The sequence below is a fragment of the Ornithorhynchus anatinus genome, chromosome X1 (genome assembly GCF_004115215.2).
Source record: "Ornithorhynchus anatinus isolate Pmale09 chromosome X1, mOrnAna1.pri.v4, whole genome shotgun sequence".
Taxonomy (NCBI): Eukaryota; Metazoa; Chordata; class Mammalia; order Monotremata; family Ornithorhynchidae; genus Ornithorhynchus; species Ornithorhynchus anatinus.
The window spans coordinates 115,957,741-115,978,405 of record NC_041749.1 but is presented as its reverse complement, the minus strand read 5'-3'; the positions used below and the strand labels follow the sequence as shown (position 1 = coordinate 115,978,405).

The 20,665-nt window shown below is 56.0% G+C and overlaps 1 protein-coding gene across 1 annotated transcript; it reads left to right on the top strand.

Annotated features, from left to right (window-relative positions):
• Positions 1–5,677: 5,677 nt before the first annotated feature.
• On the top strand, positions 5,678–18,601 carry MAP1S (microtubule associated protein 1S). Its single transcript, XM_029051296.2, has 7 exons — positions 5,678–5,979; positions 9,300–9,401; positions 10,711–10,793; positions 11,379–11,519; positions 13,330–16,258; positions 16,818–17,059; positions 17,404–18,601. Exons 1-7 carry the CDS (start codon positions 5,781–5,783, stop codon positions 17,557–17,559), a joined length of 3,852 nt encoding a protein of 1,283 aa, XP_028907129.1. The 5' UTR covers positions 5,678–5,780; the 3' UTR covers positions 17,560–18,601.
• The last annotated feature ends 2,064 nt before the right edge of the window (positions 18,602–20,665 follow it).

The following is a 20,665-nucleotide window of genomic DNA, read 5'->3' as shown; positions in this document are numbered from 1 at the left end:
AAATACCATCATTATTATTACCAGGCTCTAGCAATGCTGCCTTCCCTCTCACTCCCCTTTGGCTCCTACTGGGCTCCTCATGCTGTTATTATTATTATTATTATCATGTTAAGTGCTTATTATGTGTCAAGCACTATTCTTAGCGCTGGGGTAGATAGAAGTTAATCAGGTCAGACACAGTCCCTGTCCCACATAATAATGTTGGTATTTGTTAAGCGCTTACTATGTGCAGAGCACTGTTCTAAGTGCTGGGGTATACAGGGTAATCAGGTTGTCCCACATGAGGCTCACAGTCTTAATCCCCATTTTACAGATGAGGTAACTGAGGCACAGAGAAGTTAAGTGACTTGCCCACAGTCACACAGCTAAGTGGCAGAGGTGGGATTCAAACCCATGACCTCTGACTCCCAAGCTGGTGCTCTTTCCACTGAGCCACAAGTCTAAGAGAAATGTCATGACACTGAATCAGAATCCCAGAGCTGGTTGAGAGGTCAAATGGTCCATCCCCCTGCATATAGACAGGTGAATGTCTTGACAGAGCGCGACTCTTTCTTTTAAAAATCACCAGTGACAGAGACTATACTACCTCCCTTGGCCAGCAGGAGTGGGCACTGAAGGACTGGCATTGTGTTGTCTTGGGGACACAGCCTCAAATATGCCGACTCTCCTTGGCTTGCTCACTGAGTAGAGTGGGTGGACCTCAGGCAGGGACCCAGGTCACTTGGATTCCATTCAAGGTGGAAATGGATGGGTAGGAAAAAGAGGCCATCTGAAACAAAAGCAATTCTTTAAGCCCGCCTCCCCCACCCTCCCAACCCTCAGCACCCTAGCATCGTCCCCCTGGGTAGACATGAGAAGCAGTGCTGCTATGCCACACTGCATAGCAGATAGAGCACAGGCCTGGGAGCCAGAAGGAAGGACCTGGATTTTAATCCTGGCTCCGCTACTTGTCTGCTATGTGACCTTGGGCAAGTCACTTTACTTTTCTTTGCCTCAGTTAACTCATCTTTAAAATGGGAATTAATAATAATGATGGCATTTGTTCAGTGCTTACTATGTTCAAAGCACTGTTCTAAGCACTGGAGAGGATACAAGGTGATCAGGTTGTCCCACCTGGGGCTCACAGTCTTAATCCCCATTTTACAGATGAGGTAACTGAGGCACAGAGAAGTTAAGTGACTTGCCCCAAGTCACACAGCTGATAAGTGGCGGAGCCGGGATTAGAACCCATGACCTCTGACTCCCAAGCCCATGCTCTTTCCACTGAGCCACCCTGCTTCTCTAATTAAGAGAGTTAAGATTGTGAGCCCCATGTGGGACAGGGACAGCATCCAACCTGATAACCTTGTGTCTATCCGAGCGCTTAGAACAGTGCTTGGCACATGGTAAATGCTTAACAAATACCATCATTATTATTATTATTACATGAGGACCCTGCAGGCAGACAGGAGAGATGGAGAAATATCTTAACTCACTTAATAGGGGAGGTAGTTTGGCCTTATGGAAAGAGCATTGGACTACTGAAGGTATATCTCTTCCAAGAGGCCTTCCCAGACTAAGTCCCACTTTTCCTCATCTCCCATTCCCTTCCACGTCACCCTGACTTGCTCCCTTTGCTCTTCCCCCCTCTCCCTGTCCCACAGAATTTATGTATATATCTGTAATTTTATTTATTTATATTGATGTCTGTTTTCTTGTATTGATGTCTGTTTTCGTGTACTGATGTTTGTCTCACCCGGCCCCTCCCCACCCAGACTGTGAGCTCCTTGTGGGTGGCGATTGTCTCTCTTTATTGCTTATTGTAATAATAATAATGATGGTATTTGTTAAGCGCTTACTATGTGCCAAGCACTGTTCTAAGCTCTGGGGGAGATACAAGGTAATCAGGTTGTCCCAAGAGGGGCTCACAGTCTTAATCCCCATTTTACAGATGAGGCAACTGAGGCATGGAGAAGTTAAGTGACTTGCTGAAAGTCACATAGCTGACAAAGTGGTGGAGCTGGGATCAGAACCCACAACCTCTGACTCCCAAGCCCGTGATCCTTCCACTGAGCCATGCTGCTTTTCCCAAGTGCTTAGTACAGTGCTCTGCACACAGTAAGAGATTAGTAAATACGATTGAATGAATGAATGAATGAATGAATGAATGACTAGGAGCCAAGACATCCAGGTTCTAGTCCCAGCCCTACCAGGGGCCTGTTGTGTGACTATTGTGTGAGTTGTTTAATATTAGTTTTCTTTCTGGGGAGAAGGTCCTTGGTCTCCCTACCTCTTAAGTTATGAGCCCTGGGTGGGACAGGGACTATGTCTGATCTGATAATCTCGCATAATTCCCAGTGCTTAGCCCAGTGTTTTACCGCATAGTAAGCCCTTTATGATAAATACCAGAACACAGATATACCTCTGCATACAGTCAGTTGGAACACAATGTATATAGCTTGAGGCCTTACCTAGATGATTTGGCTGAGGTAAGTGAATCTGGGTGGCCTGTCTCCTCCCCTTTGCCCCCCACCCCACCCCCAGGCTAAGACTAAGAAATGAACAATGAGTGGATTTTGGAGGAAGTTCTGCCCACAGTTTGAATGTAATTGTAAGGCACTGAAGAGAACCCTGATCAGAGAACCAAAGAAGTTGTAGAACTGGAACGGCAACACACTTTAGCAATGGTTGAATGATGCAGATGTCGATGAGTTCTTTGCATCTCATTCAGAAGAATCATTGTCGAAGGAGGTCCTTATCAAACTTGGATAGTCCAACTCATCATTGTAAGGTGCCGAAACAGATAAAGAAAATACGGCCTCTGCACCCCCTCCAGTTCAGATTTGGGGATAAAGAAGCCTACCATCAGTTTGAAAGAGAGAGGATGATTTTCTACAAATGATTAAATGTCCCTGATGTGGGCAGGGAATGTGTCTGCTTATTGTTCTATTGTACTCTCCCAAGTACTTTTAATAGAGTGCACTGCACACAGTAAGCGCTCAAAAAATAGGTTGAATGAATGAAAAAAACAAGGGTTCAAAGGTGCAAAAAGAGGTTCAGAAGGAGTTCGCTTCCTAAAAGTATTTTATGAGCACATGCAACTCAAGTGGGTCAGATTCATCACGAAAGAGAAAAACCACTACCACAGTCAGCAGATCAAGCTTCTACTTCTGCAGTCTCCTGCGAAGGCTCATAATCATATTAACACTCCTTATTTCGTTAGTGTTGTGGTATATTTTGTATTGTTTTCACAAAAATTAAACAAGATTAATCTCACAGTAAAGGGCATATAAAGAGCTGTAGTTTTATTTTTCCAGAGAATCTGGAACAGTTCCCAATTGATAATATGTGTAAGTCTACGGGATAACACCCCACGATACAGCCTCGCGTGATAGTCAGCCACATTTTCAAGGAACGTAACCTCACTGTATAATAGAGTAGGCCTAAAAATATCATAATTATAATAAGTAGTGCCTAACACTCAATAATAATCCTTAATATCCAGGCCCTTTCATGCATTATCAATTAGTCCATCAATCACTGGTATTTATTGGGTGCTTACCATGTGCAGAGTACTGCACTAAGCACTTGGGAGAGTACAGTATAACAGATTTGGGAGGCTCGATCCTTGCCCTCAAGGAATTCATAATCTAGGGTTGGAGACAATAAATTAAATTACAGATAGGGAAAACAGTAGAGTATAAGGATACGAACACAAGTACTGTGAGGCTGGGGCGGGTTGAGTATCAAAGGGCTTAAAGGGAAGAGTTCCAAGTGCCTAGGTGATGCAGAAGAGTAGACAGATGGGGTGGGGAGAAGAGAGGTTACTCAGGGAAAGCTTCTTTTGAGGAGATGTGACTTTAGTAGGGCTTTGAAGATGGGGAGAGTGGGCAGGGAGTGTGTCTGTTATATTGGTATATTGTTGTCTCCCAAGTGCTTAGTACAGTGCTCTGCACACAGTAACCATTAAATAAATATGATTGACTGACTGATCTGTCAAATATGAAGGAAGACATCCCTCTTGGAGGCAGGCATGGTGACCTCAATGGGAATGGGAAAACCAAGTCCCCTAAGCAGGGAAGGGACTTGTCCAGGAAAGGACTTCCACACCTCATTGTTCTCATCTCTCCTGCCCCCTTACTCCCACCCGTCCCTCTGCCTGGAATTCCCTTTCCTTCACATCTCCCAGACTTCAGCTCTCCCAATCAATCAGTCATATTTATTGAGCACTTACTATGTGCAGAGCAGTGTATTAAGCACTTGGGAGAATACCAGATAGCAAAGTTGGTAGACATGTTTCCTGTCCACAACGAGCTTACACTTTAGAAGGGGAGACAGATATTACTATAAATAAATAAATTATGGATATGCACATAAGTACTGTGGGCTTGAGGGAAGGGTGAATTAAAGGAACAAATCCAGCTGCAAGTGTGACATAGAAGGGAGTGGGAGAAGAGGAAATGAAGTCGTAGGGAAGTCCTCTTGGAGGAGATGTGCCTTCAGTAAGATTTTGAAGGGCTCAAAGCCATCCTAAAAGCCCACCTCTCTGGGGTCATAGCCTCTCAACAGCTGTATTCATAGCCTCCCATAGCATTGTGTGCAACTCAAATCTATGTATTATACTCCTTATGCACTTATGTATTCATTTTGCTCCTCTTATTAAAACCAGTTCTATCTTGGCTTTTCCTCTCACTTGGTAAATCATTTTGTATCTATTTCAGATGGTAAATTCCTTGAGGGCAAGAATCATCTCATATTTCCCCTACTCCCTCTCCCTTCTGTGTCACCCTTGCACTTGTATCTGTACCCGTAAGCACTCGCTATTCACCTTACCCTCAGTCCCACATATCTATGATTTATTTTCACATGTCTCCCCCTCTAGACCATCAGCTCCTTGTGAGCAGGAAGAATGTATCTACTGACCCAGTTCTCTTATACTCTCCCAAGTGCTTAGTACAGTGGGAACTCAATAGATACTCTTAATTGATCAATAATAATGATAATTCTGGTATTTCTTAAGCGCTTACTTTGTGCCAAGTACTTTAATAAGCTCTGGGGTAAATATAAGATAATCAGATCAGACTGACCCTGACCCCCATGGGGCTCACAGTCTAAGAGGGAAGGGAAATCGAAAAGAAATACGACTTCAAACACACACACAGACTCTTCTCTAATTGGGGAAGTAGTGGTATGTTGAGAGCAGAATGTGGAGGGCTTCAGGGCCTTTTCTCTTTAATCGTTTTCGTCCCGGGAATCTCTCTTGGGACAGTGGCGGAGGGCGTGGAGGTGGTGGTCACTTCCCTTCACTTCAAAACACCAATCAAGCCACCGAGACAAAGAAGCTTGGGGACCCTCATAGTTTGCGGGGAAAGGAGAGGAAGGCATGAGGAAGTAGGGATGGTTGCTCCTAGTTTTTGGGCGGGCAATTTGGAGAGAAGCTGTAGTGAATGGCCTCAGACCCCTCACTGCTAACTACCAATCTCCGTGCCTACCCACGACGGCACCGAGTGTCCACGCATCGGTTATCTATTCCCACCCCCACTGGCGTTCCCTCCACACAACTCTGCCCCTTTAAGAGGCGGACCCCCCCCCCCCCCCAGCCTGGATCTCCCCGCTGATTGGCTGGAGATGACATCACTAGCCGACTCTGGAACGAATAAAAGAGGTACCGGGAGGGAGGGAGGAAGGAGGGGGGTGCTTTTAAGAGAAGGAGGGTGGCACGAGGCGAGGGGGGTGGGGACGGAAGGGAAGCGGGGAAGCGAACGGAGGGTCTGCTCCTGACGTCACGGCCGGTCCCGAAGATGGCGGCGGCGGCGGTGGTGGCGGCGGCGGCGGCGGCGGCAACGCCAGCGGCGGGGACTGAAGCCCGGGAGCAGCTGCAGCCGCCGCCCGAGCCCCAGCCCGGCTTGGGCGAGGTCCGCTGCTCGCTGCTGGTGATCGTGGGTGGGGAGTGCAGCCGGCCCGGCCTGCTGGACTATGTCCTGGCGGAGCTGGAGCGAGGTGAGATCCCGGGAGATTCCCCCTCTCGCGCCCCCCCCTTCCTCCCCGCCCCCGGGAAGGAGGCAGGCATCCGCGATCCTTCTCCCGCAGCCCGGGGTCTTCGCGACACATACACCCCTCCCCCCCGCACTTCATGGCCCCGAGCTGGAGCGCGCAAGTCGGGCACCCTGGGGGACACTTAGGAGGGATAGGATGTCCGAGGGGAGGGGGCGGGGCGGGTATGGAAGTCGCAGTACGAGAGACCCGGTAGTCCCTTTTACACCCCTCCCCGGTGTTCTTCATCCGGCCTGGTCCGCTTGCACTGAAGACTCCTTACCTCCCGTCTCTCCGCACGGACCTGCCCGGGGTGGGCTGAGAGCCGAGGGGTTCCTATTCGCGCCTCCCCCCCACCCCCGGCTCTGCAGGGGAGAGGGGAAGGGGCGTGATGTTGCTAGAAAGACGCGGGCGGGAAGAGCGATTCCTGATTTAGGCTCGAGAGGCTGGGGGAGGGGCCGGCTGGAGGTGCTGAGCGGGGAACCCCACTCCCCCCGCGTTAGGGAGAGGCGAGCTGGTGTCGATCGCCTCGTCGCCTGGGCCCCACGCCACTGAAAGGGGTGCGGTGTCAACTGAGGAAACGCTTTCCTCCAGCCATCCGGGGGTTCGGCTCCCGTTCTTCTCCCTCCTCCTCCTTTCCCTCCACCCCCCCCCCCCCCCGGAGCTCCCTGGGGAAGTAGCTATATTGGGGGAGAAGCTTTCGGGCCCTGGAGGCCATGAGACCAGGGGTGGTGGGGGGAGGAGGTGGCCACACTAATGTGGAAGTCATTAAAGCTGCCTGCTGAAAAAAAAAATAAAATTAAGCAATAGATTTAAGCAACACCTCCACCAGTCTGCCCTCTCCCACCCCCAGGCCTTGTCCCTCCCCCTTTTCTACCCCTTCTCCTCATGACTCTTCTCCAGGAATTCTGAGTCTGAGTTTTCTGTCTGTGGGGAGAGACTGACTCACATTGGGGTGCGTGGGGTAGCCCCTAGCTGCCATCAACTTAATGTGTGTGTGGTGGTGGGGAGGGGTCCTTTGACTCTGCTTCAAGTCCCTTTGACCTGGTCATTCCCTGGCCTCCAAGACCTTGGGGCAGAGCTGATTGGACTCATTTTGGCTTTTGCTGCCCACCCCAGTGTTCCCCATGGCTGCGACTTGCAGCAGTTGCCCCCAGTAGCAGGCAGTGGGTGGGGCACAGGGCAGTAGGGCCCTGTCAGATGGAGCAATTAAAGAGTGTACACTTTATCCTTAAATTCTTGGTGCTCCCCTGCCCCCGTTCCCAAACCGACATTCTGCTTAACCCTGGACTGGGGTTTCCAGTGAGCAGGCCCCCGGAGAACTGCCACTGGGTGGGACAAGGACAGGAGTGGGCACAGATCCCTGGGTGCTCCCTTACTACACCCTCCCTTTGCTGCCTCCTATGGCCTTAGCAGTCCAGAGCCTGCCTGCTGGCTGACTGGGTGAGTGGGAGGGGCAGACAGGGCTCAGGGCGTGGAATCATTTCCTCCCCAGGCCCATTTCGGGCAAAAATGCCATAAGGAGCCGGCACTGCCAAGAAGAAGGGCTCATGTGTGGGCAGGCAATTGATGCTCTCCCAGCCCAGGGGAAAGGAAACCTGGTGCCAATCAGCAGTGGAGAAGCAGGAGTGCCTGTGACCTTGGATATCCACTCCCGGGAGCAATTGCTCTAATTGCTGCTTGTAGGGGATCAGGGGAGGTAGGGGCACGCCCCACCCCGCGGGGGCTCGGCTCTGGCCCTGCTCCTGCTCCTTTCCTGGTGAGTCATAGCTGCAAGGTGCACAGCTGGATAGGCACCTGTCCCAGAAGGAGGCTGCTCCCTACTTGCTGGGGATCTGGCCAGAGCCCCAGGCAAGATTCCTTCCAGATAGCAACCAGTGCCAAAGGTTCCTGAGCACCCTGTCCCTTCCCTGCCTGCCCCTCTTTGCCACTATCCCCCCCTCCCCCAACCATCCACCAACTAGACTGAGTATAAAAGAAGCACTGAGCTTATCTGGATATGCTGCCACCTTCCCTGTGGGAAGTTTTATATTTGTAGGTATTCATTAAGCACTTACTATGGGCCAGGCACTGTATTAAGCACTGGGGTGGATACAAGGGTTAATCAAGTTGGGCACATTCCCTGTCTCGTGGGGCTCACTGTTTTAATCCCCATTGTACAGATGAGGTAACTGAGGCACAGAGAAGTGAAGTGACTTGCCCAAGGTCACAGCAGACAAGTAGAGCTGGGATTAGAACCTAGGTTTTCTGTCTCCCTGCCCATGCCCTTTCCTACTAGGCCACGCTGCTTCTCTGATGTCCTCTCCCAAGTGCTTAGTACAGTGCTCTGCACACAGTAAGCAATGAGTGATCTGCCCCACCCCACGGGGTTTCCTGGCCACAACCCTGGTCTGAGCCATTCATTACCAGCACCGAGGCAGCAGTGGGTTCAGGATGTCATCTTCCTGGTGAACTGGCCTTCTGGGGACACTCTTCTTGGGGGCTTGAAGGCTGAGCTGGGCTGTGTTCAGCGTGCCCCAGTCCAACTGCTTGCCTGTGACCAGGGGGTGACCATGACTAGAGGGAGGGGACAATCTCCCTCTCTTGGGTTCTTCACCACCTCCTTCCTGCCAGCCTTTGAGATTGGGCCCCCTGAGTGAGCTGGTGGCTGTGTAGACTTCAGGCCGAAGGGGTACACTCCTCACCCACCCTTCTCTCCCTGCCTTGGAATGTAGGTGTGTTTGCTTCACGTGTCCTCAGTGGTGGCCAGTGGTGAATGAGGCTGCTGAATTGAGGTCTCTTGGAGGTGCTCATGTGGTTCCCCCCCCCCCCATTGGCCTTATAGTGACCTCATGGGGGATCTGGTGCCATGACTCATACTTTGAGCCCTTGAGGGTGATGTAGTAGGGCCTGGGGGCTTAGGAACATCAACTTTCAGGATTGCCCCCTCCTTCCTATCCCAGAGTCTGTGGGGATGGTCAGGGAGGGAGGAAGGAAGGGGAGCCTACACTTTTTTTTTTTTTTTTTAAAGTGCTTACTATTTGCCAGGCACTGTACTGAGCACTGGGGTAGATTCAAGCTAATCAGGTTGGATATAGTCCTTGTCCCACAAGGGACTCACAGCCTTAATTCCCATTTTACAGATGAGATAACTGAGGCACAGAGAAGTGAAATGACTTGCCCAATGTCACGCAGCAGACAAGTGGCAGGGATGGGATTAGAACCGAAGTCCTTCTGATTCCCAGGCCTGTACTCTGTCCACTAAGTCATGCTGCTACATGGTCACCCTTCCATCCTGCTTCCCTTAGGAATCCTCTCCTGGGACATTGACCCGGTGTCCTGCAACCTGGACGAGCAACTGAAGCTGTTTGTCTCCCGCCACTCAGCCACCTTCTCCAGCATCGTGAAAGGTTTGTGGGTGTTTGGGGTGACCGAGCCAGAGGCCCAGTGGACCGGCACCCCGTTCTGCATCCCCAAGCTGACCCCGCTCCCTTGCTAGGCAGAGATCACCCAAAACCACACCATGGCAACCAATTTAGGGCCCATCTGGATGGATGGCATTGGGCTCCTCTCTGATGGCCGTCATATCTGTCTCTAAAGCCCCCCAAGCCACCTCTCCCTGCTCCACAGGGCTCACCCACTCTGCCAGCCTGCTTGGGAGATGTTGGGGAGGAGAATGGGCTGACTACTCCTGGGCTTTATGAATGAGGTCCATCCAGATCAGCTGTGCCTCTTGGGTTCCCCTCTTAAGCAGGATGAGCTGGGCTGAGCGGGGCTCCCCATATGAGCAAGTTGCTTGGCCCGAGATGTGCTTCTTCGGGGACACTGGGGACATCCTCTGACTTCAGGGAACAGGGTCTTCCTCTGACCTCTCTCATTCCCTCCATCCCCTGAACCTTTGGGGCGTCTACCACGTGCTGGGCAGCGGCTGATATTTTGCAGCAGCCATTGGGACCTTGGTGCTGCCATCTGGGCCCTTTTGATGGTCTGGCCACACTGGGCATCGGGCCAAAGTTTCCCAATTGAGAGAAATCTCAGCTTGGTCTGGGTCAAGGGGCGGGGTGGCCCCCTCCCTGGTTCTGGGGGCGGAGGCAACTTGTGTGTCCACTGCCTGGAGGCTCTCTCCTGTGGAGATAAACTTCCCTCCCTCTGTCCCTCTTGGTGGGTGAAGTGCTCCCAGGAGTAGGGGCTGAGAGGCTCTGAGAGCCAGTCAGACTGTTTGCCAAGGTGGTGTTGGGGAAAGGCCGGTGACACTGGAGGACTAGCTGTTTGTCGGGGGAGGGAGAGAGGGAAATGGAGTGACAGACCACACCAGCCTGGGACTGAGGGACCCAGGCTCTGCTGAGAGCGAGACACTATGTTGGGGGGTGGGCAAGAGGGGAAGCACAGGAGACAGTCTTTCTTGCAGGGCTGTGCTCTCTCCCTGCCCCACAGAAAGGTGTCGTTCTGCTCCTAAAAGGCTTCCCCGACCCGGGGAATGGGGAAGACAATGAAGTTTGTTTTCCTGGAGGGAGACCAGACTACACCTGAGTCCCGGGTCCCAGCTCCCCGCTAGGGATTTTGTCGACTAAGCTACCCCCCAGGGCAAACCCCATTTCTGATGCCACCCCTTGCCTGCCGTCCTGCCAAGCCAGGTGATTTAGGCAAGGAGGGGAGGCCACCTCCCACCAGCTTGGGGTCTGGAGGGTCCTTACCCCGGGGCCCCTCTCCTCACCCCAGGTCAGAGGAGCCTCCACCACCGCGGAGATGTTCTGGAGACACTGGTGCTGCTGAACCCTTCGGACAAGTCCCTTTGTGATGAGGTGGGTGGGTTCGGGGAGGAGGGCACCCCCCACTTGGGGCGGGGAGGCTGGGGCCCACTGGCTTGATGGGGACGCTTGACTGCTCCCTCCGGGAACGTGATGGGAGAGGAAAATGGGGAGCGAGAGGCAGACCCCACTGAGGCTGCAGGACTTGCTCCCCTCTTTGTCCTCCTGAGGCCACCTGTTTAGGGTGTCGATGCCTGAACCCCAAACCTCAGTGCATGGGGAGGTGAAGGGCCGAATGTGCTGGGTGTCTGGTGGGTGGCCAGAGGAAAGACAGTGTGGTTTAGAAGGAAGAGCCTGAGTCTAGAAGTCGGGTTCTGATCCTGGCTTTGCCACCGACCTGCTGGGTGGCCTTGGTAAAGTCACTGAATCGCTCTGGGCCTCAGTTTCCTTATCTGGGGATTGGGGAAAATAATACCTGTCTCTTCCTATCTCACAGGGATGGTGTGAGAGCCACCTGAGATCACTGATGTGAAAGTGCTTTGGAGGAGTCCAAGGACCCGACTCAAGGTATTGGGGAGGTGCTGATGTTGGTGCCTAACTCTTTGCTCTCCTTCCTCTCTCTCCCTATCCCTCCCGCAGCTCCGGAACCTTCTCACCGACTCCTCCAGCTACAAGCTGCTAGTGTTTGCAGGCCCCTGTGTGGAGGAGACGGGGGAGCTCCTGCTTCAGACTGGCTGCTTCTCCCTCCGGGACTTCATCCAGATCTTCGCTGACAAGGAGGTGGGTCTGGAGAGTGGGATGAGGCCCCAGGAGAGGCTGACGGAGAACCTTGGGTGTCATAGGGTGGGATGACACTTTTAAAGAGCAGTTGTTCCCTGCGTTCCCCAACCCAACTTTGTCTCCAAATTAGCATTCTTCCCATAGCTCCTCTCTTACTGAGAAGCAGCGTGGCTCAGTGGAAAGAGCACGGGCTTGGGAGTCAGAGGTCATGGGTTCTAATCCCGGCTCTGCCACTTGTCAGCTGTGTGACCTTGGGCAAGTCACTTAACTTCTCTGTGCCTCCGTTCCCTCATCTGTAAAATGGGGATGAAGTCTGTGAGCCCTGCGTGGGACAACCTGATTGCCTTGTATCTCCCCCAGCGCTTAGAACAGTGCTCGGCACATAGTAAGCGCTTAACAAATACCAACGTTATTATTATTATTACCCAAAACCAGCCACTGAAACTGGAGGTACCAGAGACTGCCCTCTGCTGGCTGGTGCGGGGGACTAGCTCCCTTGGGTCCAGGTTGCCTGGTTGGAGAGAGGGTGGGTAGGACTTAAGAAAGGCCATAAAGTCCATCAGTCTCCTCAGCAGCCCCGGCTCCCGGGACTGGTGCTGGAGCCTCTCAGGGTAGGCAGGATCCTGAGGGGGTCTGAGACTGGCTTAGAGGGGGCAGCCCAGTCCTCCTGGGGCCTCCCTGTGGGAGCGGACTGTGTGGGCTGACCTCAAGGCTTGCTAGCTCTGAAATTGGAGGGATTGCTCTGGCAGGCCCCGTTGGCTGGCCTCCCCAACCCCGCAGCCGGCAAGAAGCTGCATTCCTTGCTCCCGTTGAAGCTATTGCCTTCTCCTCCGCCCGCCTCCTCACCATGCTCCGGCCAAGGGAACAGAACCCAAATTGTGTAATAGTTGACTTTGGCATCTTCAAAGCAATTATCTCCCAGCCCTTGAGACTTGGCTTCAAGGGGAGAGGTCCCCCCCCCAGAGGTGTTGGGGAATGTGCCGGGAATGGCCCCGTCTAGCCTCGGGGGTATTCTGGGAGAGTGGGGGGGCGTAGGATTTGGTAGGTAATGATGCTGTTGAGATCTTGAGGAATGGTGGGGCAAGCGAGAGAGATCCTCAAGGGGGTTAGGTGGCGGGTGGAAACATGCTCTGGCTTTTCCCTCAGGTATCTGAACCCAAAATCTGATTTGGATAACTCCTCATGTGGGGGTGAGGAGAGGTTTCCAGCAACTGTCTCCCCTCCTAAAAGCCTAGAGGTCTCTGTCCGACCTCGATCCCATTGTGTCCTGCCATCCTCCCCACGGGAAGGGGGCAGGAGAGTGACGCTCGCCCCTGGTAGTAGAGAGCTGGGCAGTCTGCTGCAACTCCTTCATTCTCATCCGCATCACCAATTAGTCTGCCCCGAGCTCCCACAGTGGGGGCAGAGCCCTGTACTAGGCACCCTGCGAGAGAACAGACCCTGTCCCTGCCCTCAGGGAGCTCCCAATCTAATAGGAAAGACAGAACAGACCCACAGGGCAATCTGGGTCCAGAACCCATTGTTCCTGTTTATTCAGCATTTACCTACTGTGGGTGTGGAACATGGTATTGAGCACTTGGGGGAGAGTGTACAGTAGATCCAATCCTTGTCCTAAAGGAGCTCCCAGTCGGACAGATGGCTAGGGATTGGAGGGATGGGTGTCATTCACTCCCTAGATCCTGTCTGTCATGTTCCCTCGGGAGCCCGGAGAGGTGGAGGTTGAGGAGAGGGGTGCAGGCAGGGCCTGGGCTGAGAACCTCCCTGTCGTGTTTCTCTCCCACCGCCCCCCCCACCCCCAACCTCCATCCAGATTGGGGAACTGCTGAGCTCTGCCGACCCTTCAGTCCGTCTGAGCCTGACAATAACCTGTCCAGACTTTGGGGAGTGGACGAACCCCAGCCTGGCCCAGCACAGCCTGCAGGACTTCATCCAGCTGCGCCTGAACCCGCCACAGACCCTGCCCGGCTCAGAGGGGCTGCAGGAGTTCCTGGAGTACCTGTCCGAGTCCCTGGAGCCACCGTCACCCTTCGAGCTGCTGGAGCCGCCTGCCAAACTGGGCTTCCTGAAGCTCTCTAAGCCCTGCTGCTACGTCTTCCCCGGCGGCCAGGGCGACTCGGCCCTGTTTGCCGTCAACGGCTTCAACGTCCTGGTCAACGGCGGCTCCAATGCCAAGTCCAGCTTCTGGAAACTGGTGAGGCACCTGGACCGGGTGGATGCCGTGCTGGTGACCCACAGCGGCACCGACAGCCTGCCCGGCGTCAACAGCCTGCTGCGGCGCAAGCTGGCAGAGCAAGAGGAGGAGCCGGTGGTGGCGGCTGCTGCGGCGGCGGCGGCAGCAGCGGGGACGGCGGCTGGGGCGGCCGCCCAGGGGGAAGATTGGCTGAGGAACCTGATCTCCCCGGAGCTGGGTGTGGTGTTCCTGAACGTGGCAGAGCGGCTGCGGGGGGCTCGGGGAGACTCACGCCTGCTCCGCAGCTGTGACGAGGTGAGCCTGACTCTGGGCTACTTGGAGCGGCTGGGCCTCGAGGCGGTGCCGCTCTGCCGGGGGCCAAGCCCGGCCGAGCCCACTGTGCTCTTCCAGAAGATGGGCGTGGGGCAGCTGGACCTGTACGTGCTGCACCCGCTCAAGGGCAGCAAGGAGCTGGAGTTCCTGCAGCGCCACTGGGCTGGGGAGGCTGGGCCCCGGGGGCTGGAGCCGCTGCCTCTGCCCTGCCTGACGTCGGTGTGTGCCCTGTTGGTGTGGCACCCAGTCAGCCCCACGGAGAAGATCGTGAGGGTGCTCTTCCCCGGCTGCACGCCTCCGGGCCGTGTCCTGGAGGGGCTGGCCAAGCTGCAGCACCTGGCTTTCTTGCGGCAGCCCGTGGTCACCCAGCGGGACCTGGCGACCCCCAGGCCCAAGCGGGCAGAGAGCAAGGAGAGTGTCAAGTCGTCGGCCTCCCGAGGCGGCCTGCCCGAGGGCCGCAGCAGTGTCAAGGCGACACGCCCGGCAGTCAAGGAGAAGCCCAAGGGCCCGACCGAGGAGAGGGTGAAGGCCAGGCCCGAAGCAGAGAGGGCCAAGCCGGAGGCGGAGAAGGCCAGACTCCGCAGAGCTCTGCCCACCAAGAAAGAGGCCCGCCCGGAGGATCGGCCAGGCCGAAGAGAGGATGGGGTGCCGGCGAAGGAGACAAAGGCCAAGCCTGCCCGGGGGGAAACCAAGAAGGACTCCAAGGCAGAAGAGCGCAAGGGCGGGAGTGTGAAGCCTTCTGTCCGGGAGGTACGGCGGTCCCTCCTGGGGACCGCCAGTGGCCCGAAGAAGGGCGGTCCCGGCGCCAGGAGTGGCGAGAAGGCCCCAGCCAGGGTGCCCAAGAGGAACCCCATGGTGGCCACGACGGGCGGCTCTGAGGCGGGGGGCCCTGAGGGTGGGGAGGGGGCGGCCTCCTTGCCCCCGGGGAGCGGCGAGGGGGCCGGTGCGGGGGAGAGTGCTCCCGAGAGCCCAACCTGCTTCCGTGGCGGGGACAGCAGCCCCCTCCGTGGGCTGGGGTCCCTGTCGCCCCTGGTCAAGACCCCCCGCAGCGAGCAGAGTGTGATCTTGGGGATGACCCCCCCTGCCGAGGGGCTCCCCGATCCCACGGGGGAGTTGGGTGAGGATGCTTGCGGCAGTTCTGAAGAAAAGACCCTGGAGATGATGTCTCCAGCCAGCTCGGAGCACACGCCCTCCCAGCCCTCCTCCGAGGCCTACCCAGGCCCGCCTCGGGTCCCTGGCTCCTGGCGGCCCCCTGAGAGCGCAGAGCGCCTGTCGCTGAGCCCCTTCCGGGAGGAGGGGCCCGATGTCTCCCCAACAGTCACCACCCCCTCGCTGCCGGCCGAGGTTGGCTCGCCGCACTCCACGGAGGTGGACGAGTCGCTGTCTGCATCCTTTGAGCAGGTGCTGCCGCCCGTGAGTGAGAGTGAGCCCGCACCCCCGCCCCTGGGTCCCACCCCAGAGCCTGAGCCGGGCAAGGCGGGCTTGAGTCTGCCCCTTCGGGGCCCCCGCCCAGCTGGGGATGGCTCGGCCCCCCACCGGGGGCCCCGTTCGGACTCGCCCCACGATGTGGATCTGTGTCTGGTGTCCCCCTGTGAGTTTGAGCACCCCAAGTCGGCCCTGTCACCCTGCGCTCACCCGAGCCCCCGGGACCTGTCCAACGACAGCAGCGCCTTGTCCCAGGAGCCGGCCCTCCGGCCGCCAGGGGGCCTCCCTGACGAGACTCCCCCCACCTCAGTGAGCGAGTCACTGCCTACCCTGTCGGACTCAGACCCGCCCCCCGCCCTGGAGGCTGGGGGCGACCCCTCCCCGGCCCCCGATTTGGGGCTGGAGTCGGACGAGGACACGGAGAGCTTGGGCAGGGTCCGGGACCCCCCTTCGGCCCCCATGAAGGACCCGCACCCGCTGCCCGCCCAGCCGGGCATCTGCATGGTGGACCCTGAGGCCTTGGCCCCTGACTTAGCCCGGCGGCGCCAAAGCCTCAGTCGGGCCCGCAGGCCCCTGTCCGGGGTGGGCCTGGGTCCTGCCTCACTGAAGGCCGAGCCTCTCAAGCCCCCAGCCTCAAAGGCCAAGACGGCAGCTGCCCCCCGCCAGGCGGCAGACCGAGGGGCCCGGGCCCCCAGCGCAAGGAGTGAGCAAGTGGACAAGGGTGCTCGCCCTGGCCCCGACGCCCGCAGGACCCAGGCAGGGTGGGGAATGGGCAGTGCCGGGGGAAAGCCTGCCTCCCGGGCCACCTTGGGTAAGTTTATTTCTGTGTGCCTTTTCCTCCTCCTCTTCTCTTTTCTCCATCCCCCCATTCTTGCCTTTGACTGGGCCTTGGGCCCCTTGTCCTTCCCTCTCTCCCTCTTCACACCTGAGACCAGGAGACAGCATCCTGTGCCCTGAGTTTTGGAATTGTTTGTCCCTCCCTTTCCTGGCCCCTGACCCCTTCCAGTCTGACACTGCCCAGCCCAATGATGTGTCCTTCCCCCACACCCCTCTGGGAGAAACCGAGGACCGTCCAGAACCTCAATACCCTGCCAACAGGCCCTGCCCCCTCCTCCAGAGCTTAACACCAGCTACCAGAATAGGGCTTGGGTTCATTGGGCAAGAAAGTTTGGTTAACTTGGGGGCTCCTCTTACCCACTGCCCCTTTTCCATAGCTCAGGCACTGTGCCCCTCCCTCCCTGATCCTGGTCTAGGAGCGCTGGGAGTGGTCAGTGTCAGCCCCCAGTATGCCCATTAGACCCAAATCTCAAGGGGGTATGCGCAGGGTGGGGAGGGACGTGCTTGTTGATGGCCCATCTCTCCACCTACAGGGTCAGCATCAGCCTCAAGCAGGGTGGGAGCCCCCGGCCCCCCCCCTAGTTCCCCTGTGTACCTGGACTTGGCCTATGTGCCCGGTGGGAACAGCGCCCGCCTGGTGGATGAGGAGTTTTTTCGCCGGGTGCGCTCTTTCTGCTATGTCATCAGTGGCGACGACCACGGCAAGGAGGTGGCCATGAAGGGCATCCTGGATGCGCTGCTGGCTGCCAAGCAGCAGTGGGAGAGTGACATCCAGGTGAGGGCCTGGGGCTTGGTCTCCTAGGGGAGGCTGGCGTTTGGGAGTGGGGAGGGGTCCCAGAAGATGATGAGGGGCGGGGTTCTGCGCGTGGCCCCTTGGGCCTGGGACAGGGGCAGGCCTAGATGGGTGGTAGGAGTCCGAAGGCCATTCCCAACCCCTCCTGCTCAGTGCTCCTGGCTCTCGGGGACTTTGTACCCCTGAACCCCTGGAAAAGCTGACCCCGATTCCTTGGCTCGAGAATGCATCTTCTCACAGCACCCTTCTCCCCATGTGGGATGGGGATTGTCTGACCTGATGATCTTATGTCTGGCACTTAACAAATACTTGGCGACTTTTATTAGGTGATCCTGATCCCAACCTTTGACTCTCCGGTGATGCAGGAGTGGTACCAAGAGACCCACGAGCAGCATCAGGACCTGGGTATCACCGTCCTGAGTAGCAAGAGCACGGTGGCCATGCAGGATGAGACCTTCCCTGCCTGCAAGGTGGAATTCTAGGTGGTTCCCCCACCCTCCTCTACAACCATTAGTCCTTCCCAGTCCAGGCTGCCAAGCACTGGAGTCCTCGGGGTGCTGCCCCTCGGCCCCGAGAGCAGACTTTGGCGGGGGGGGGGAGGGGGAGGTGGGGGACGGGGACCCACTTACAGGGGCCAGTAAACAGTTTTGTTTTCACGCTTCATTTAAAGCTGCTCCATGCTGGGAGGGTTGGTGTGAAGGGAGAAGGGTGCAAGGGGTGGCAGAAAAGCTAAAGAGGAGACAGGAGGGCAAAACTGATTCCCTCTCTTTCCTCACTCCTGAGCTTCAACTAGTGCCACTCCTACCCCAGTTCATAACTCTAATGATCTCATCTCCCCTGCCTCCTTCTTGGTGCTCCCCCAGGCTTGCTTTCCCATAGCCTGGGGCAGGAGACCAAAAAGAAACCCTTTCGCCCACCCCTTCTTGTAGCATAAAGGAACCAAGCACAAGCCTCCCCTCCCCCAAAACACTAAACTGTTCTGTGTCTGACAGGCTTTCGGCTTTGATGTGATATTTGTCCCTTGTGCAGAAACCAAAAAACAACCTCCTTCCCTTCTCCCCTGCCATGGTGCTGAGCCCAGGGAGCGGGAGTAAAGGAGGTGGGCTGAAGGGGTGTGTTCTTCCCATCCCTTTGACATGGGGCTCTAGACTGGAGCTGTGCCGCTGGAGGTGATAGTGGGGGTGGGGGGGAAGCATGCACTGTTACCTTTTGCCTGTTTTTTCTGGGCTGAAGCTGCTTTTATAGGGTGGGGGGTGGGGGTTGGAAGAGAGGGTGGGGGGGTTCTTGGTGCGCTTGTTCTGTTCCCATCCCAATCCAGTCAGTCCTTCCCTCCCTCCCACCCCCAAGATTGTAGGTTGATTATTTCTCCCCCAATCTCCCTGTGCATCAGCAGGGGCCTGTGACTGCTGTAGCCATTAGCCCTGTACCGACTTGTCCTCTCGCACAGAAATGTTACGGTTTTTCGACCATTCTGAGATTAAAGCATTAAAGAGAGATTCGTTCCAAGCCCCTCCCCTTCCACCATTCCGCCTCCTTCCTTGTGACTAAAGGGAGGGTGGAAAGAGGGAGAAGCTGGAGTAGGGTGGAGGTGGGGCCGAAGTCCCCACGCCAGCCCCTGACCGTGCCTGAGTAGTGGCAATGGGGACTGGTGTTTGGATCATCTCAGGGGTGGTTGAGTTGGGAGCATATGAGGGGCTGGTGTGGGCACTACCTCTCCCTCCCCCAACCTAGGCCCCTCACAGATAAGCTTGACTTCTTACTGCGGTCCCTCCCTCAGGCTTTGGGGCACAATATGTGCTGGAAAGGGGCACTCTGCTGGCTAGCCCTGGCCTGTTGCAATCTCCTCCAGCAGAGTTGTTGCAGGGAGGAGGGCAGGGTGAAGAGGAAGAGGGGAGAGGTGCAAGCTCCAAGTAGCAACAGCTTGGTGTGGGGGTACAATCAGTTTGGACACAGTCCTGGCTGGGGGGTGGGAGAGGGGTGATTAGGGAGCATGGGTGGCATGCTACTGTGCTATAATGTCCATTGTGGGTTGCTGAAGGAACCTTGCTCTGAGTAGTTAAGTGTGTGTCGTTCCCCCCCCCCCCCCCCCCCCCCAAAGTTTGGTCACGTTCTGGGAAGGGGAAGGAGTGGGCAATAAGGACATTCTGGGTTCGGCCAGCTGTCTGGCCTCTGTCATCTCAACTTTCTATAGGGAGGACTAAAAATAGGCCCGACTCGGTCTAAGGCTGGGGGTGGTGGATGCCACTGGCCCTGGCTCTGGCTTGCCCACTGTAGGCCATCTGTTCTGCTTCAGTTGTCAGCACTGATGGTCCAAGGTGCCGAAAGAGGACAGTTTTCTTAGTGAGCTAGTATGAAAGGGAAGGCGGGCAAGAGGTAGGGGGAAGCTGGTTTCACTTGGAGGGGCGGGGTTGGGTGCCCTCCATTCTGGCCCCCCAGGGGCTCACATAGGCAAGTGAAAGTTAAAAAGGAAGGGCCCCTGCACAGTGCAGCTCTGGCCCCATGGCCACTCAGCAGCCTTCCACCACTTCCTCTCCCACCTGATAACCCGAGAGGAGGCCTCTTGGCCTGCCTTAGGGACACGGCCATGGTCATTGCAAGGAAGTATTTCTTTTCCATACACTCTCATCCTGCCCCTTCCTCCTTCAGCCCTAGTGAGGGGGAGGCCAGGAGCTGGGCTGGGATCACACCTCTGCTCCCTCTTCCACTCCTGCATGGGTGGGATGTTTTACAAAAGAACGTTATGGACAGGAAATGTCTGCCAATTCTGTTGTACTATCCCAAGCGCTTAGTAGAGCGCTCTGCACATAGTAATGGCTGAGTAAATACCCTTGATTGATTGAAGAGATGGCAATAGACCACGGGCCCATTTCTCCCATGACTCACGGGCAGATTCTGGGTACTGGAGCTGGGAAAATGGAGCAGCGCCTGTCTCCCTGCCTAAAATTGGTTTTCCAGGGAAGAGTGGGGCCCTTTATCTATACAAGCATCCCCATCCCCCCCCCCGCCCCCCATTCCATTGCAGAAGAAGTGCTGACGTCTAGGATCTCAAGGTTATGCCCACCTGCCCCTCCCCACTTTTGTTCCCTTCCTAGCTGGTCTACCAGCAGACCCTCCGAAAGAAAGTGCGTCGTCACTTGGAGCGTGGCTTAGTGGAAAGAGCCCGGGCTCGGGAGGCTGAGGTCATGGGTTCTAAGCCCCACCCCGCCACTTGTCAGCTGTGTGACTTTGGGCAAGTCACTTCTCTCTGCCTCAGTGACCTCATCTGTAAAATGGGGATTAAGACTGATACCCATATGGGACAGCCTGATTACCTCGTACCTACCCCAGCGCTTAGACCAGTGCCTGGCACAGAGTAAGTGCTTAACAAATACTACTATTCTTATAAAATCGCTTTAAGCAAAGAGCCCCAACCTCATGGACTCAGCCAATTAAGACACAGGAACTGGAGGTGTTCGCGGCCCGATCCTCCACACCTGACACACACACACACACCCGCTTGCCAAGACCCCAAACCCTCCTCATCCCTCCCTGGCCCGTGGCTCGTCTTCGGCTCCCCTTCAATCTACTCTTTACGTCATGGTGGGCGGG